The sequence below is a fragment of the Salvelinus alpinus genome, chromosome 3, assembly GCF_045679555.1.
Source record: "Salvelinus alpinus chromosome 3, SLU_Salpinus.1, whole genome shotgun sequence".
Lineage (NCBI taxonomy): Eukaryota > Metazoa > Chordata > Actinopteri > Salmoniformes > Salmonidae > Salvelinus > Salvelinus alpinus.
This window is the reverse complement of record NC_092088.1, coordinates 65,670,579-65,688,575: the sequence shown is the minus strand read 5'-3', so window position 1 is coordinate 65,688,575 and position 17,997 is coordinate 65,670,579. Positions and strand designations below refer to the sequence as shown.

General features: G+C 44.5%; 1 protein-coding gene across 1 annotated transcript in view; it reads right to left on the bottom strand.

The window, feature by feature from the left end:
• Positions 1-17,997, bottom strand: part of LOC139571177 (CUB and sushi domain-containing protein 1-like) — a 572,617-nt gene that overhangs the window by 151,321 nt on the left and 403,299 nt on the right. The window contains exons 16-20 of the mRNA XM_071393795.1: positions 13,480-13,618; positions 13,120-13,307; positions 11,479-11,667; positions 8,978-9,094; positions 8,535-8,750 (exon numbers count right to left, since the gene is read on the bottom strand). Coding sequence (XP_071249896.1) covers positions 8,535-8,750; positions 8,978-9,094; positions 11,479-11,667; positions 13,120-13,307; positions 13,480-13,618 — 849 coding nt within the window. The remainder of the gene's footprint in view (positions 1-8,534; positions 8,751-8,977; positions 9,095-11,478; positions 11,668-13,119; positions 13,308-13,479; positions 13,619-17,997) is intronic.

The following is a 17,997-nucleotide window of genomic DNA, read 5'->3' as shown; positions in this document are numbered from 1 at the left end:
CGAGATGGGACGCTACCGTCCCACTTGTACCAGAGAGGTTAAAGGCTATTATGAAGCAAATCAGGGAGATAGCTCAGAGGCTGCCTGCCACCTCTGAAAAACCCCAATCACCCAGCAATTTTTCCCTCTCTGTGGTGAGTTTGTATAGCCTATTCCGGCTCCCCAAGAACCCCGCTTACGACCACCTCCTCTCAGTGCTCGCTTATTTTTTAGCCATCTTCGTTTCCTTCAGACCGATCGAAGATAGCATATATCATTACGCTTATGTCGGGAAGGGCGCTCTCCTGGGCTACGGCAGTTTGGGAGCAACGATCTGGAGGTCATCTGGAGGAATTTATGGCAACGGTGAGAAAGGTATTTGAGTCTCCGGTATCTGGGAGAAAGGTGGCCAGTGAACTGCTTGACTTATGCCAGAACTCCCGTAGTGTAGCAGACTAGGCGGATGATTTTCGCATGTCTCTTTTCGATACTTTTCTGCACGGATTACCTGAGGATGTAAAGGATGAGCTAGCTGCTCGGGAATTGCCGGTTGACCTCGACTCCCTTATCGCCCTAACCATCAAAATCAATGGACTCCTAAGGGAACGTAGGAGTGAGAGGAGGTCTCGTGCACACTCGTGCACCCGCTACGGCTCGTTCACCTTCGAGGGAATCCGGAAGTTTTTCAGAAGGCAGCTTTTCCGAGAGGATTCGAAGCCACCCGAGCACTCTCGTGATTCTACGATGGGTGAGTTGGATACTCCTGAGCCTATACAGTTGGGAAGAGCTAGGTTATCAGTTGGGGAATGCTCACGGAGCATGAACAGTAACTATTGTCTGTACTGTGGAGGGGCAGGACATTTTATAGCTACCTGCCCTATTAGGAAACCCTTGTCTCTAATGGGTACCAGCACTATGGTGAGTCAGACTGGGAGTTCCTAATTCCCATCACCCGCACACCCTTTTTTGTGCTTGTGCTGTGGGGAGACCAATCTAAGTTTCTCCGAGTACTCATTGACTCTGGGGCTGATGAAAGTTTTATGGATGCCACTATTGCTTCAGAGCTTGGTATTCCCACTCAGCCTCTCTCTGTTCCCATGGATGCTAGGGCACTGTACGGCCGCTCTATAGGGGAAGTCACTCATAGTACTGTGCCCGTTCAATTACGGGTTTCTGGTAACCACAATGAGACTATACAGTTCCTCCTCATTGCATCTCCCCATGTTCGTGTCGTTTTGGGATGTTCCTAGCTACAAAAGCACAATCCGGTGATTGACTGGACCACAAGCTCCATCCTGGGTTGGGGCCCATTTTGCCAGCACAGCCTTCCCCAAGTCGCCTTCCTCGGGATGTTAGCAAGACTGTGGGTGTCTCAGCTATTCCCACTGAATACTATGATCTCCTGGAAGTGTTCAGTAAGGCACGTGCTACTTCCTTTCCCCCGCACCGTCCTTATAACTGTGCTATTGATTCTCTGCCAGTCACTACACCACCTCTGGGTCGGTGGTATTCTCTGTCCGGACCAGAGACCAAAGCTATGGAGGAGTACATAGAGGAGGCCGTTCGTCCGTCTGCATCTCCTGCCGGCGCAGGGTTTTTCTTTGTGGAAAAGAAGGACAAGACCCTGCGTCCGTGCATTGACTACCGGTGACTTAACGGTAAAAAATTGTTATCCCCTACCTCTCTTCTGTGTTTGAACCTCTCCAGGGAGCCACCATGTTTTCCAAGTTGGACCTTCGAAATGCCTACCACATGGTTTGGTTATGTGAGGGGGATGAGTGGAAGACAGCCTTCAACACAGCCAGTGGACATAATGAGTACCAGGTCATGCCATTTGGACTCACAAATGCCCCCGCTGTTATCCAGGCTTTGGTCAACGATGTGCTCCGGGACATGCTAAACCGTTTTGTTTTCGTTTACGTTGACGACATCCTCTTTTTTCCTGATCTGCCCAAGAACATGTACTTCATGTCAGACAGGTTCTTCAGCGCCTCCTGGAGAACCAATTGATTGTGAAAGCCGAGAAGTGTGAGTTCCACCACTCCACCATCACCTTTCTGGGATATGTATTGCTGAGGGTAATATTCAGATAGATCCTGAAAAGGTGAAAGCAGTGGTGGATTGGCCTCAACCAACGTCCAGGGTGCAGTTGCAACGGTTTCTTGGTTTTGCTAACTTCTACCGCCGTTTCATTCTGGATTACAGCACCCTGGCGGCCCCCCTCTCGGCACACCTCTCCCAAGGCACCATTCAAATGGTCTCCAGCTGTCGACAAAGCCTTTGTGGACCTGAAGAATTGGTTCACAACAGCTCCCATCCTCATCCATCCAGACCCCTCACGTCAATTTGTGGTGGAAGTTGATGCTTCGGATGTTGGACTGGGGACCATCCTGTCCCAGCGATCAGCCCAGGACCAAAAGCTTCATCCCTGTGCCTTCCTGTCCCATCGTCTCAATCCTGCAGAGAGGAACTACGATGTAGGCAATCGAGAACTCCTGGCGGTTAAGATGGCGTTGGAAGAGTGGAGGCACTGGCTGGAAGGAGCAGAACAGCCATTCTTGGTCTGGACCGACCATAAAAACGTAGAATATCTCCGTACAGCCAAGCGCCTCAACTCCATGAAGGCCCGGTGGGCCCTCTTGTTTACCAGATTCAACTTCACCATTTCTTACCAAACCAGGGTCAAAAAATGTGAAGCCTGACGCTCTCTCACGCCTATACAGTTCCTCTATTACACCCTCGAACTCCTGAAGGATCGACCACGGGGTAGTGGTTTCCAGTACCTGGTTGACTGGGAGGGTTATGACCCGGAAGAGAGGTGCTGGGGTTCCTGCTAAAGACATCTTGGACCTGGCCCTCATCGCCGATTTCCACCGCCGACACCCCGGTCAGCCAGGTATGCACCCAGGTAGGACACCAGGTGGCGTCCCTAGGGTGGGGCAGGGTAATGTCATGCCCTGATCTGTTTCACCTGTCCTTGTGATTGTCTCCACCCCCTCCAGGTGTCACTGATTTTCCCCAGTGTATTTATCTCTGTGTTTCCTGTCTCTCTGTGCCAGTTCATCTTGTATGCTTTTCCAAGTCAACCAGCGTGTTTCCCATTCTCCTGCTTTTTGCTAGTCTCCTTTTTCTAGTCATCCTGGTTTTGACCCTTGCCTGTTTCTGGACTCTGTACCCGCCTGCCTGACCATTCTGCCTGCCTTGACCACGAGCCTGTCTGCCACTCTGTACCTCCTGGACTCTGATCTGGTTTTGACCTTTTGCTTGTCCACGACCATTCTCTTGCCTACTCCTTTTGGATTAACTTCTTATGGCTGCAGGGGCAGTATTGAGTAGCTTGGATGAAAGGTGCACAGAGGTGCCCATAGTAAACTGCCTGCTCCTCGGTCCCAGTTGCTAATATATGCATATTATTATTCGTATTGGATAGAAAACACTCTGAAGTTTCTAAAACTGTTTGAATTATGTCTGTGAGTATAACAGAACTCATATGGCAGGGAAAAACCTGAGAAGTTCCACTTCCTGTTAGATTTTTTTCTGAGGTGGCAGATTTTCAACCAAGCTCTCATTGAAATTACAGCGAGATATTGATGAGTTTTCACTTCCTACGGCTTCCACTAGGTGTCAACAGTCAATAGAACTTTGTCTAATGACTCTAATGTGAAGGGGGGCCGAATAAGACAGGAATTAGTAATCACTGCCATGAGGTGACCACGCATTGAACACGCGCCTTCACATGAGGAGGTCCTCCGTTCCACCGCTTTTCTGAAGTCAATCTAATTCTCCGGTTGGAACGTTATTCAAGATGTATGTTAACAACATTCTAAAGATTGATTCAGTACATCGTTTGACATGTTTCTACTGACTGTTACAGAACTTTTGGACATTTCGTCACGTTATAGTGGATGCGCTTTGTGACTTTGGAATTGTTTACCGCTAACGCACTAACCAAAGTAGCTAATTGGACATAAATAATGGACATTATCGAACAAATCAAGCATTTATTGTGGACCTGGGATTCCTAGGACTGCATTCTGATGAAGTTCATCAAAGGTAAGGAAACATTTATCATGTATTTTCTGGTTTCTGTTGACCCCAACATGGCGGCTAATTTGGCTATTGTTCTGAGCTCCGTCTCAGATTATTGCATGATTTGCTTTTTCCGTAAAGTTCTTTTGAAATCTAACACAGCGGTTGCATTAAGGAGAGGTATATCTATAATTCCATGTGTATAATTTGTATTATCATCAACATTTATGATGAGTATTTCTGTTGAAACGATGTGGCTATGCAAAATCACTTGATGTTTTTGGAACTAGTGAATGTAACGCACCAATGTAAACTCAGATCTTTTGTTATAAATATGAACTTTATCAAACAAAACATGCATGTATTGTGATACATGAAGTCCTATGAGTGTCATCTGATGAAGATAATCAAAGGTTAGTGATTAATTTTATCTTTATTTCTGCTTTTTGTGAAAGCTATCTTTCGCTGGAAAAATGGCTGTGCTTATTGTGGTTTGGTGGTGACCTAACATAATCGTTTGTAGTGCTTTCGCTGAAAAGCATATTTGAAATCGGACACTTTGGTGGGATTAACAACAAGATTACCTTTAAAATGATAATAGACACATGTATGTTTGAGGAATTTTAATTATGAGATTTCTGTTGTTTGAATTTGGCGCCCTGCACTTTCACTGGCTGCTGTCATATCGATCCCGGTAGCGGGATGCAGCCATAAGAAGTTTTAATACACATTGTAAGACTCCAACCATCTGCCTTCTGTGTCTGCATCTGGGTCTCGCCTTGTGTCATGATAGATTTGCCAAATGGAGGGCTGGGAAGAGCTTTGTACGCATCTCTGTGTGTGGAGTAAAGGTGGTCTTGTATTTTTTTCCCCTGGTTGCGCATGTGAAATTTGCTAAAACTGATTAAAGTTTGCCTGCATTAAAGTCCCCGGCCACTAGGAGCGCAGTTTCTGGTGAGCATTTTCTTCTTTGCTTATGGCCTTATAGAGTTGGTTAAGAGCGGTCTTAGTGCCAGCTTCGCTTTGTGGTGCTAAATAGACGGCTACGAATTGTAAAGATGAGAACTCTCTTGGTAGATAGTGTGGTCGACAGCTTATCATAAGGTACTCTACCTCAGGAGAGCAATACCTCGAGACTTCTTTAATATTAGACATTGCGCACCAGCTGTTATTGACAAAAAGACACACACCATCACCCCTCGTCTTACCAGAGGTAGCATATATTTTCTGCCGGTGCATGGAAAACCTGCTAGCTCTATATTGTCAGTTTCTTCGTTCAGCCACGTCTCGGTGAAACATAAGATGTTGCAGTTTTTAATGTCCCGTTGGTAGGATAATCTTAATATTAGGTCATCAATTTTATTTTCGAACGATTGCACGTTAGCAAGAAGAATGGAAGGCATTGGGAGTTTACTCGCTCGACTCCGGATTCTCAGAAGGATCCCCGATCTGTGTCCCCTTTTCCGGCATCTTTTCTTCATGCAAAAGGTGTGGATCTGGGCCTGTTCCAGTGAAAGCAGGATATCCTTCTCGTCGGACTCGTTAAAGGAAGTTTCTTCCAGTCCGCGGTAATTAATCGCTTTTCTGATGTCCGGAACTTATTTTCGGTCATAAGAGACAGTAGCACCAACATTATGTACACAATAAGTGTAGTCTGGCCCAGGAGTGTGAAGGTGAACGGAAAGGCTCTGGAGCAACGAACCGCCCTTGCTGTCTCTGCATGGCCGGTTCCCCTCTCTCCACTGGGATTCTCTGCCTCTAACCCTATTACAGGGGATGAGTCACTGGCTTACTGGTGCTCTACCATGTTGTCCCTGGGAGGGGTGCGTCACTTGAGTGTGTTGAGTCACTGACGTGGTCTTCCTGTCTGGGTTGGTGCCCCCCCTTGGGTTGTGCCGTGGCGGAGATCTTTGTGGGCTAGACTCGGCCTTGTCTCTGGGTGGTAAGTTGGTGTTTGAAGATATCCCTCTAGTGGTGTGGGGGCTGTGCTTTGGCAAAGTGGGTGGGGTTATATCCTGCCTGTTTGGCCCTGTCCGGGGGTATCATCGGATGGGGCCACAGTGTCTCCTGACCCCTCCTGTCTCAGCCTCCAGTATTTATGCTGCAGTAGTTTATGTGTCGGGGGGCTAGGGTCAGTCTGTTATATCTGGCGTATTTCTCCTGTCTTATCCGGTGTCCTGTGTGAATTTAGGTATGCTCTCTCTAATTCTCTTTCTTTCTTTCTCTCTCTCGGAGGACCTGAGCCCTAAGACCATGCCTCAGGACTACCTGGCATGATGACTCCTTGCTGTCCCCAGTCCACCTGGCCGTGCTGCTGCTCCAGTTTCAACTGTTCTGCCTGCAGCTATGGAACCCTGACCTGTTCACCGGACGTGCTACCTGTCCCAGACCTGCTGTTTTCAAGTCTCTAGAGACAGCAGGAGCGGTAGAGATACTCTCAATGATCGGCTATGAAAAGCCAACTGACATTTACTCCTGAGGTGTTGACTTGTTGCACCTTCGACAACTACTGTGATTATTATTATTTGACCATGCTGGTCATTTATGAACATTTGAACATCTTGGCCATGTTCTGTTATACTCTCCACCCGGCACAGCCAGAAGAGGACTGGCCACCGCTCATAGCATTGTTCCTCTCTAGGTTTCTTCCTAGGTTTTGGCCTTTCTAGGGAGTTTTTCCTAGCCACCGTGCTTCTACACCTGCATTGCTTGCTGTTTGTGGTTTTAGGCTGGGTTTCTGTACAGCACTTTGATATATCAGCTGATGTAAGAAGGGCTATATAAATACATTTCATTTGATTTGAATAAGTAAAAAAAAAAGTTACACAAAACGCAAAAAAAATAACAAAATTGCACAATTGGTTGGGATAATGTAAAACGTCAGACATGGTCTTCGGTACCATCTTTCAAACACTGTTACATGTGTTTTGTAATCAAAGTCTGGTCTGTCAAAGCGTCTGGTTATTATTATTATTTATTTAGAAATGTTTGTGTAGAAAAGGCCCATGGAGTTGGTGGAATAATTCTTTAATTCATGGCCACTTACTCAGCTTGGCCAGAGCGCTTTAATTAGGTCAGGTGGAAATGACCGACAGATCTCATCCACATAAAAGGAGGAAAACGCCATCGCCTGATCTCGCTGCTTTCTCTTAACTCTGTCTGCTCCAGAAGTTCTGTGCGTCCATGAATCCACCACAGACTACTCAGTAAATATACCACTTTATGGTTAAAGGAATTCCTGCCTCAGTCTCATCCATTCCTCTGTCACCTGACACGTGACCACCTGTTCACCTTCACTGTCATTCATCCTACCTGTCCAGCTACCCACACAGATTCCACTAATCTTTCAGTTTGTATTTAATCTGTTTGGTAACGCCAACCTGTCCTGTTCTCTACTCACCACCACTGTGAATTGGCTCCTATTTGAGCGTGCCGTTGAAGATAGGCACAGGCTGCAAACCTCGTTATTTGGTTTCTCCCGTTTCTCAGGGGTGTTTTCATTGTTTATTGGAAATGTTTATGCTAACTGTGTATTTGTTTTCATAAACGTGTTAAGTGTTGACCATAAGAATGTTAATTGGGCAATTGTAATAACTTTAAAGTGTGCTATTTAGAGGTTTAAATGGTTTATGCCAAGTGGTTATTTAGGATTCCCTAATCCTCATTCAGGGCAGTTTGTCAGTTTTTGCCTTGTATTCGAGTTAAGTTATTATATTATTGGCCGAGTAAGTTTATTATTTTGCAACCAAGTTAAAGGCCCAATGTAATGTTTTTATCTCAATATCAGATCATTTATGGGTAATAATTAAGTAAATTACTGTGATTGTTTTCCATTAAAATTGTCAAAATATACACAAATAAAATTTCTCAAGACATTTGCTAGGACTGTCTCAGAGTGGTCTGAGTGGGGAGGGAAAAGGCACCAAAGGGATGCATTGACCACAGAGTTGATCAATCCACCACAGCGGAGGAGCCTAATGGGAGGAATATGTAACCTGAAAACTAACTGTTATTGGCAGAGGTTTGGAAATATTTTGGTTATTGGTCTATTCACCAGGAAAGCTAAAACTCCACCCATGCAAAACCCGCGGATTAGAATGTCCTGTATAAATTGCATTTTCAACCAGCAACTGTCAGAAATAACAGTGATCATATTTTTTCCCGCACTTTTTCAGTGTTAGTTTCATCAGCTGTTGTACACATATGAAACACAGGAAAAAACATAATTTTGATTGCACTGGGCCTTTAATGATTTTGGTCATGTTTAAAATGTGTACATTTTTGTAGATACAACTCTGGATACAGTCTTCTCCATCACCTGCACTATAAATAAATACCGCATTTGATCTACTGACGTCTTAACTGTTACTGCCTCACACTGGATCCTCTATCCTAACACAATGCCATTTACAATTGCATTTATAATCAATAACAATGTTCTAATCACTGCAGTCACATCAGATATTTGAATCCACATGAAACGGACTCTTAAAATGATACATTATACACAATGCATGACAACCCACCTGAGAAGGTCATGTTGAAACCTTCATAGGACATGGAGAAATCTGAGACGAAGCGGAGCTGGGCGCTAAAGTTTCCAAACAGGCCGGCCTTGATGGAGGGGGGCAGGATGGAGCCAGTGAGCCTGGCCACGGGTTCCATGAAGCTGCCGTCCTCTGTGATGAGGAGGTAATCATGGGAGTCCTCCAGGTGGAACGTGTGGAAGAGCAGCTGCACTCCTGGAGAGATTCAGATAAGATTAGGCCTCCCTAAGTCACACATCAAAATCCCTGTCTCTACGTCACACCAGCCCTAAGGGAGGGCTGGGGCTTAATGTTGATGAGAATATAGAGATACATCATTCAAATGGGGTGATGTAGGCCTAGTCACAGCCGCTTTTACTTACTTAATGCTGCAACAAATTATTGGTTGGTTCTTACTGTAGAGAGCTATTCATGAGTCTTACCTTTGCCATGAGACACCTCTATCGTCCATGTGCAGTTCAATGAGTTTGGGTAGAAATCAGGAAATCCAGGGGAGAGAATGGTTCCTTTTTTACCAAAGATATAACCACCACACAACGCTAAGGGAAACAAAATGAAACACGTTGTGAATGAGTGTATGAGGCATTGTTTTCTAGACTCCCATACATTGAGAACTGAACATTATCAGTGATAAATGAATGCCATTTCTTGCATAACAATCAGTGGTTTTAGAAAAATAAATTATAACAGCATTTAAATAAATAAAGATGCAAACGATTATGAGCTCGTATTAGAATTAGAATTTTGATTAGTATGCCAATAGCGCAGAAAATTGCTCAAAGAAATTGCTAAATTAAAAAGTCCAGGTGGGTTTGAAACCAGAATTTAGGTCAGAGCCTGCAAACAATATCCCTGGGTGTAAGATAATCTCTTTTGCACTTTGTAAATGTTCTAAACAAACTTTTAGTCACTCCTCCATGTTATTTGTAGAGACAAACCTAATGTGAAACACAGACGTAGACACATGTTTCTAGATTAAAAGCCTCAGTTTACCCAACTAAAGCTGAGTAAGATGAAGACATGGGATACTGTACACTGATAGTGAGTCTGTCTGGGAAGATCAAAGGCGAACTTAATAACCGAGGCAGAATTCTGACAGGATAGACTCTGTCAGTGGAGAAAGTCAGGCAGAGTCGTTGAAACAACAACTTATCACTGCCTTAATTACAAGATAAATAAAAAAGGAAGAACAAGTTAAAGGAATATGCTAATCTACTTTGGTTTCAATGTAAATTTTACACTTTAATTGTACTTACCATGTTTTTGAAGCATGGAATCTATAACATGAATGTATATGTGAATAGACAAACAGAGGTCCAGAACCTCTAGCCTATGAGGATGAAGTCACTCAGTGTTTATATTTGGTGTGAGGATCTGTTAAATGGTTTGAAAATAGCTGAAAAAGGAAGCCGGCGTTCCCAAGATAGCACAGGTTCCCATGAACAAATGCATGGAGTTGGCACTTGCAATTATACCCGATTCCGTAGGCTATGGAGATGCTGGTGATTAAATGGGGCTCATGTCGCGCGTGTTATCATACACGCCCAAGGCTACCACTGAAAGTTAATCAGCGAGGATAGTTATTTTGAGTGTGAGACAAATAAAAATATCATAATTGCATGGTATCCCAGCATGCGTCTACATATTTACTGAGGTCTGAGTCGTCCCGTTTGAAAGAAGAGGGGAAGATATTTTTGTTGTGAAAAACAAGGTGTACCTTCCCCCAAAGTGAGGGATCCTTGGAAATCATTACAAATTACTTCTGGTATAGATATCACAAAGCGGGCCACAAAAGCAGCACTGTATGTTTATGATAAGACATGGATAAGACAAATTGTGGGCGTAAACAATCCATATCTACAGTATCGTCTTTGCCACAATGAAATGGATCATAAAGATGACCCCGCTCTTAAGAGCTTAAGTCCTGCTTGCACCATAAACACAGCAGTGGGCAGGAGGAGACAGGTGCTCAGGATGCAGGACTAGTGAACCATTTCTACGGGATATGAAGAGTGCATTTCTGCTGCACTTCTAAGAATGAGGGTTCAAAGAATTATACTACAAGAAAAACACAATGATGGATGATCAATGTTATGCTCTGTGATTGTTCATTATTTTTCACAATTTCCAAAAAGTATTGTGCCATAATCCTCCTTCTAATATAAAACATTCTATCTCTTCCTGAAATGAATGGGTGATAAATCCAATTTAAAAACCAGATAGCAGCTTTGTCTAGAACAGGACCTGTCTATTGCATATGCCTACAGCCTTGTGAAATGATAGAGTAAGTAAGAGGGACAAATAGGCAGATACAACGGAAGAAAACATTTCATATATCTGAATGGGATGTGGAAATGCCACCACTGTCGATCATGAAGGTCAAGTTCAGAAGAGAACACATTCTGTATCAGACTTGGCTGGAATAGAAAATACAACTGATAAGCTAGTTGTCTGGAGGATGATATTGGGTGTACAAAACCTGACGGTCAAACGCTTGACTTACTGGAAAAATATGCTGTACAGGTTTATTTTCATCCCAAGTAGTGAGAAACAAATGAGATAAACAGTTAGAATAATGTCTTTCTGCAGAACCTCCACCCTGTCTACTGCCTCTCTGACTCTCTGTTGTCCGACATCCAAAGTTATCTTAGTGTGTATATTCCAGTCACCTCTCCTCTCATCAAGAATTAATGAACTCAGCCCCCGAGGGGAGTCAAAGAGGCTTACCCTTTCCCCCAGATAAGAGAGAGATTCATTAGCAGGGAGTTGTGTCTCCCACATCTCTTTCTGTGAATGTGATGGGGAGTGTGAGGAGAAGTGGTGATAGCTGGGTGCTGCCACGCACGTACTGTAAGTGCACCTGACACGAACAGGAAAAAGGAGAGGAAGGAAGGGTTGGACGAGGCTAGATGGGGTACACTACCATCACAGCTGGGCAGTGCGTGATTCCACTGATGGTTCCTCTCACACACGATGGGTTCCTCATCGCTCAGCGTGTAGCCTTGATCACAGCTGAATGTCACCCTGGAGCCAATGGCGAAATTGTTCCCATGCCGCTTTCCATTGACCGGGATCCCAGGATCTAAGCAGGAATCTGTTTCCATCATAATACCTTTAGGGATAGAAATAACTATTTAATTCCAATTTCAGGCCCTAAATGTAATAGAGAATGGTGTCATAATTGCTCTTTACTGTATAAATCATGAGAGGGAGCCACAAGGAGTTCTCTCTCCATTTCATCCCTTGATGGAGGGTTGTTCTCATAGAACATATTGTAATAATAATCAAATGTGAATTTTATTAATGAGTTTTTCCAAATAGCACACATGAAATGTTTATAAAGCACAATAGATGTCATTAACAATTTTCAGCCATCTGTCTGGATTTGGTAGTCATGTCTCATCCCTGCTTACTTAAAATGACAGCCAGTATTGTGCTATAGTAATTGTGGTTAGGTTAATATAGGAAACATTTATGGCATACATTTTTTGTGAGTATATAGTATGGAAGCTTGAATAAATTCAGAAAGTATTCAAACCCCTTGACTTTTTCAACATTTTGTTACGTTACAGCCTTATTCTAAAATGGATTTAATAAAAAAATTTCCTAATCATTCTACACACAATACCCCATAATGACAAAGCGAAAACAGGTTTTTCGATATTTTCTCCCATTCTTTTCTGCAAATCCTCTCAAGCTCCCCATCCAACCTGACAGAGCTTGAGGGGATCTGCAGAAATGAATGGGAGAAACTACCCAAATACAGGTGTGCAAAGCTTGCAGCGTCATACCCAAGAAGACTCAAGGCAGTAATCGCTCCCAAAGGTGCTTTAACAAAGTACTGAGTAAAGGTTCTGAATACTTATGTACATTTATTATTTCAGATGTACATTGTTTATACATTTGCAAAAAAAATCTAAAAACCTGTTTTTTGCTTTGTTGTTTTTACATATTGTGTGTAGATTGATGAGGGTTAAAACAGTTTAATCCATTTTAGAATAAGGTTGTAATGTAACAAAATGTGGAGAGTCAAGGGGTCTGAATACTTTTCGAATGCACTGTATCATAGTATTTGGAGGAAGAATTTGGCTAGCTATTTTACAACACTATTGAATTGTTGATAGATTACTAAATCATCTTATTGCAAATGACAGCCTAGTGCTATCATTGGTGATGTAATAACGTTATATCTCATGAGCTAAATCTCATGAGGTTGGCCTTCGTAATCACCAATTATTTGGCATTTAAATCACAGTCCTGTTCAGGCAACAACACTAATGATGACAAGCTATCAAAAATAAGTGTCAATCTAATTTCACAGCTCCTACACCACTTCAGTAATATTGAAATGGTGTAAGAGCTGTGAAATTAGATTTACACTTCTTGTGATCACAACACCCACCACACGAGCTGAGTCAATATTGACATCAGCAGCACACACATGAAAGCGATATTGCACCACCAGTTGTAGCCATTAAACATTTTGTGGATTGCAAACACAACGTCCTCAGCTTTCAAAGGTAGCCCTGTGGATACATTTCAAATTGAAAACCGTAGAACTCACTGTCGTAGCGGATCTGGAAGCCCACGCTGGAGCGACTGTTGTCCGTGGTGAATAGCAGGTACATGTAATTACTGGTGCTAATGAGAAAATAGGGCGCCTGAGTGCCATGATACTCTCCGATTAAAGGAGAGGAGTTGGAGGGGCCATCCCGAATCTCCAGTGTGTCATAATTAACCTCGGTCTGAAATCTACATGAAAACAGACAAAAAAGAAGGGGAAATGGAAGTAAATTAGAAGCTACTATTCCATCCAGGCAATTTTATGTAGCCAATCATGGCAGATTATCTCAAACGGAATTATTGTGTGAAATTGAAATAGCTGCATCAAGGACAAGATCAATTCTAAACAAAATAGGAAAACCTGTCAAAGGATATCTTGATGGCGTGATCTTTGCTGGCTTCAATAACCCATTCACAGTTCAAAGAATCTTTGTAGTATCCCGGCCAGCCAGGGGACAGCAGAACTCCGGTTGGAGCTGTTAAATGTCCCCCACAAGGTGCTAGAGGGGAAAGTATAATCTTAGTGGCAAGGTTCTGACATAGAGAGCTTACAAGTCTATATGCAACAGTGTGCAAAATGTAACAGTATACAGTCGTGGCCAAAAGTTTTGAGAATGACACAAATATTAATTTCCACAAGGTTTGCTGCTTCAGTGTCTTTAGATATTTTTGTCAGATGCTACTATGGAATACTGAAGTATAATTACAAGCATTTCATAAGTATCAAAGGCTTTTATTGACAATTACATGAAGTTGATGCAAAGAGTCAATATTTGCAGTGTTGACCATTCTTTTTCAAGACCTCTGCAATCCGCCCTGGCATGCTGTCAATTAACTGCTGGACCACATCCTGACTGATGGCAGCCCATTCTTGCATCATAAATGCTTGGAGTTTGTCAGAATTTGTGGGTTTTTGTTTGTCCACCCGCCTCTTGAGGATTGACCACAAGTTCTCAATGGGATTAAGGTCTGGGGAGTTTCCTGGCCATGGACCCAAAATATCAATGTTTTGTTCCCAGAGCCACTTGGTATCACTTTTGCCTTATGGCAAGGTGCTCCATCGTGCTGGAAAAGGCATTGTTCATCACCAAACTGTTCCTGGATGGTTGGGAGAAGTTGCTCTCGGAGGATGTGTTGGTACCATTCTTTATTCATGGCTGTGTTCTTAGGCGAAATTGTGAGTGAGCCCACTCCCTTGGCTGAGAAGCAACCCCACACATGAATGGTCTCAGGATGCTTTACTGTTGTCATGACACAGGACTGATGGTAGCGCTCACCTTGTCTTCTCCGGACAAGCTTTTTTCCGGATGCCCCAAACAATCGGAAAGGGGATTCATCAGAGAAAATGACTTTACTCCAGTCCTCAGCAGTCCAATCCCTGTACCTTTTGCAGAACATCAGTCTGTCCCTGATGTTTTTCCTGGAGAGAAGTGGCTTCTTTGCTGCCCTTCTTGACACCAGGCCATCCTCCAAAAGTCTTCGCCTCACGGTGCGTGCACTCACACCTGCCTGCTGCCATTCCTGAGCAAGCTCTGTACCGGTGGTGCCCCGATCCCGCAGCTGAATCAACTTTAAGAGACGGTCTTGGCGCTTGCTGGACTTTCTTGGGCGCCCTGAAGCCTTCTTCACAACAATTGAACCGCTCTCCTTGAAGTTCTTGATGATCCGTCTCCTTGATGATTTACTTACGGCGCCGACAGAGATGGCCGCCTCGCTTCGCGTTCCTAGGAAACTATGCAGTATTTTGTTTTTTTACGTGTTATTTATTACATTGGTTTCCCAGGTAATCTTAGGTTTTATTTCATAGAGTCGGGAGGAACTACTGGATATAAGAGCAACGTCAACTCACCATCATTACGACCAGGAATACGACTTTCCCGAAGCCGATCCTGTGTTTTGCCCACCACCCGGGACAATGGATCGGATCCCAGCCGGCGAACCAATACGACAACGCCGTAAAAGGGGCAGACGAAGCGGTCTTCTGGTCAGGCTCCGGAGACGGGCACATCGCGCACCGCTCCCGAGCATACTACTGGCCAATGGCCAGTCTCTTGACAACAAGGTTGATGAAATCAGAGCAAGGGTAGCATTCCAGAGACACATCAGAGACTGTAACGTTCTTTGCTTCACGGAAACATGGCTCACTCGAGACACGCTATCGGAGTCGGTACAGCCAGCTGGTTTCTTCACTCATCGCGCCGACAGAAACAAACATCTTTCTGGTAAGAAGAGGGGCGGGGGGGGTATGCCTTATGATTAACGAGACGTGGTGTGATCATAACAACATACAGGAACTCAAGTCCTTCTGTTCACCTGACTTAGAATTCCTCACAATCAAATGTCGACCGCATTATCTACCAAGAGAATTCTCTTAGATTATAATCACAGCCGCATATATTCCTCCCCAAGCAGACACATCGATGGCCCTGAATGAACTTTATTTGACTCTATGTAAACTGGAAACCGCTGCATTCATTGTAGCTGGGGATTTTAAGGCTAATCTGAAAACAAGACTCCCTAAATTGTATCAGCATATCGATTGTGCTACCAGGGCTGGTAAAACCCTGGATCATTGTTATTCTAACTTCCGCGGCGCATATAAGGCCCTCCATTTTGTTGCTTCCAGCCTATAGACATAAACTACAACAGGAAGCTCCCGCTCTCAGGTCTGTTCAACGCTGGTCCAACCAATCTGATGCCACGCTTCAAGATTGCGTCGATCACGTGGATTGGGATATGTTCCGCATTGCGTCAAACAACAACATTGACGAATACGCTGATTCGGTGAGCGAGTTCATTAGCAAGTGCATTGGCGATGTCGTACCCACAGCAACTATTAAAACATTCCCCAACCAGAAACCGTGGAATGATGGCAGCATTCGCGCAAAACTGAAAGCACGAACCACTGCTTTTAACCAGGGCAAGGTGACCGGAAACATGACCGAATACAAACAGTGTAGCTATTCCCTCCGCAAGGCAATCAAACAAGCTAAGCGTCAGTATAGAGATAATGTAGAGTCACAATTCAACGGCTCAGACACAAGAGGTATTTGGCAGGGTCTACAGTCAATCACGGATTACAAAAAGAAAACCAGCCCCGTCGCGGACCAGGATGTCTTGCTCCCAGACAGACTAAACAACTTCTTTGCTCGCTTTGAGGACGTGCCACTGACACGGCCCGCTACCAAAACCTGCGGACTCTCCTTCACTGCAGCCGACGTGAGTAAAACATTTAAACGTGTTAACCCTCGCAAGGCTGCAGGCCCAGACGGCATCAGCAGCCGCGTCCTCAGAGCATGCGCAGACCAGCTGGCTGGTGTGTTTACGGACATATTCAATCAATCCTTATCCCAGTCTGCTGTTCCCACATGCTTCAAGAGGGCCACCATTGTTCCTGTTCCCAAGAAAGCTAAGGTAACTGAGCTAAATGACTACCGCCCCGTAGCACTCACTTCCGTCATCATGAAGTGCTTTGAGAGACTAGTCAAGGACCATATCACCTCCACCCTACCTAACACCCTAGACCCACTCCAATTTGCTTACCGCCCCAATAGGTCCACAGATGACGCAATTGCAACCACACTGCACACTGCCCTAACCCATCTGGACAAGAGGAATACCTATGTGAGAATGCTGTTCATCAACTACAGCTCAGCATTTAACACCATAGTACCCTCCAAACTCGTCATCAAGCTCGAGACCCTGGGTCTCGACCCCGCCCTGTGCAACTGGGTACTGGACTTCCTGACGGGCCGCCCCCAGGTGGTGAGGGTAGGTAACAACATCTCCACCCCGCTGATCCTCAACACTGGGGCCCCACAAGGGTGCGTTCTGAGCCCTCTCCTGTACTCCCTGTTCACCCACGACTGCATGGCCATGCACGTCTCCAACTCAATCATCAGGTTTGCAGACGACACTACAGTGGTAGGCTTGATTACCAACAACGACGAGACGGCCTACAGGGAGGAGGTGAGGGTCCTCGGAGTGTAGTGTCAGGAAAATAACCTCACACTCAACATCAACAAAACAAAGGAGATGATCGGTGACTTCAGGAAACAGCAGAGGGAGCACCCCCCTATCCACATAGATTGGACAGTAGTGGAGAGGGTAGAACGTTTTAATTTCCTCGGCGTACACATCACGGACAAACTGAATTGTTCCACCCACACAGACAGCGTGGTGAAGAAGGCGCAGCAGCGCCTCTTCAACCTCAGGAGGCTGAAGAAATTCGTCTTGTCACCAAAAGCACTCACAAACTTTTACAGATGCACAATCGAGAGAATCCTGTCGGGCTGTATCACCGCCTGGTACGGCAACTGCTCCGCCCACAACCGTAAGGCTCTCCAGAGGGTAGTGAGGTCTGCACAACGCATCACCGGGGGCAAACTACCTGCCCTCCAGGACACCTACACCACCCGATGTCACAGGAAGGCCATAAAGATCATCAAGGACAACAATCCCCCGACTCACTGCCTGTTCACCCCGCTAGCATCCAAAAGGCGAGGTCAGTACAGGTGCATCAAAGCAAGGACCGAGAGACTGAAAAACAGCTTCTATCTCAAGGCCAAACAGCCACCACTAACATTGAGTGGCTGCTGCCATACATGTAATTTTTTTTTTAGCACTAGCCACTTTAAACAATGCCACTTAATATAATGTTTACATAACCTACATTACGCATCTCATATGTATATACTGTACTCTATACCACCTACTGCATCCTGCCATCTTTATGTAATACATGTATCACTAGCCACTTTAAACAATGCCACTTAATATGTTTACATACCCTACATTACTCATCTCATATGTATATACTGTACTCCATACCATCTACTGCATCTTGCCTATGCCGTTCTGTACCATCACTCATTCATAT